The 1,304-nt window shown below is 51.5% G+C and overlaps 1 protein-coding gene across 1 annotated transcript in view; it reads left to right on the top strand.

The window, feature by feature from the left end:
- Positions 1–1,015, top strand: part of LOC147632033 (thaumatin-like protein) — a 1,421-nt gene extending 406 nt beyond the window's left edge. The window contains exon 2 of the mRNA XM_086808614.1: positions 1–1,015. This exon is cut by the window's left edge and continues 43 nt beyond it. Within this exon, the coding sequence (XP_086664740.1) occupies positions 1–664 (664 nt within the window). The 3' untranslated portion in view covers positions 665–1,015.
- The last annotated feature ends 289 nt before the right edge of the window (positions 1,016–1,304 follow it).

Raw genomic sequence — 1,304 nt, 5'->3', positions numbered from 1 at the left:
TGTCAATCAATGCAAGGAGATGGTGTGGGTGGGAACCCTGGGTAGCGCGGTGTTGAACGGCGGTGGGTGGGCAGTCGCTCCCGGGCAGACTGTCTCCGTGGCGGCGCCTCCCGGTTGGCACGGGCGTTTCTGGGGCCGCACTGGCTGCCGCTTCGACAGCTCAGGCAAGGGCCGGTGCGAGACGGGCGACTGCGGCGGACAGGCCAAGTGCGCTGGCGTGGGCGGGCAGCCGCCGGCCACGCTGGCCGAATTCTCCTTGGGCCCGCCCACGGACTTCTACGACATCAGCCTGGTGGATGGCTATAACTTGCGAGTGAGCGTGGCGCCGCTCGGAGGAAAAGCTGCAGGCAACGACAAGGGAGGTGCCTGCCGGGGGGCTGGATGCGATGCGGATGTGAACGAGCTTTGTCCGAAGGGGCTGCGTGTGGGCGGCGGGAGCGGCGGACGTTCTGTGGTGGCGTGTCGCAGCGCGTGCAACGCCTTCTCGCAGCCGCAGTTCTGCTGCACGGGCGCCTATGCCACGCCGATGACTTGCCGCGCGTCCTCCTTTTCTCGCCTCTTCAAGCGCGCCTGCCCCCACGCTTACACCTACGCCTACGATGATCCCTCCAGTATTTTCACCTGCTCTGCTCCCCACGCCTATCTCATCACCTTCTGCAACTGAGCCGAACAACCACGTGTACGGCCCCAGATTACTATCCTTTACGAAGAGAAGTCAAATCTAATATTGCTCCTAATTTCATATATTATTGTTCATGTGGGCCAAATAGTATTTGGTCTTCAATACATAAAATCTCCCTCGTTAATGCTTTGCTATTGCTAAACCTAAATCTTGCTTTCAATAGCCATCTTTGTACTTAGACCCACAAGGAAGTCCATTGGAGAAGACCATTTGCCCTAGCCCTTAGCATGCAAGTGTGAGTGAGTTTGGGCACTTTGTGCTACGGGATATTGAGCATCATTACTTACCTTATGTGATAGTTTAATGCTTTCATTTGTTATGTATTGTCTTCAATTTATCTTTTTTCTTTTCAAATGGGTGATTTTTATATTATATAAGGAGAACTACAAAGCAAAAAAAGGATAGCCATCCATTATATCATGCCTTAGAACGAAGAAGCATAACTTTTGTAATAGACCATTGAACCTTCTCTATTCAATGTACTCTTTAAGGGCAAGTAGTCTTTGGATGTATGCAACCAGTATCGAGTCTTGTCTCATCAGATCATTGGATACGATTATGTCCCTCAAGGCTTTGGAACTTGTGTTTGGCTCTAGATAATTTAAGTATTTCCTCTATATCA

The sequence above is a fragment of the Cibotium barometz genome, chromosome 14 (assembly GCF_041138505.1).
Source record: "Cibotium barometz isolate CiBa-2024 chromosome 14, ASM4113850v1, whole genome shotgun sequence".
In the NCBI taxonomy this organism is placed as follows: Eukaryota; Viridiplantae; Streptophyta; class Polypodiopsida; order Cyatheales; family Cibotiaceae; genus Cibotium; species Cibotium barometz.
Note: the sequence above shows the minus strand (reverse complement) of the source record. Positions and strands in the feature narration are given on the sequence as shown.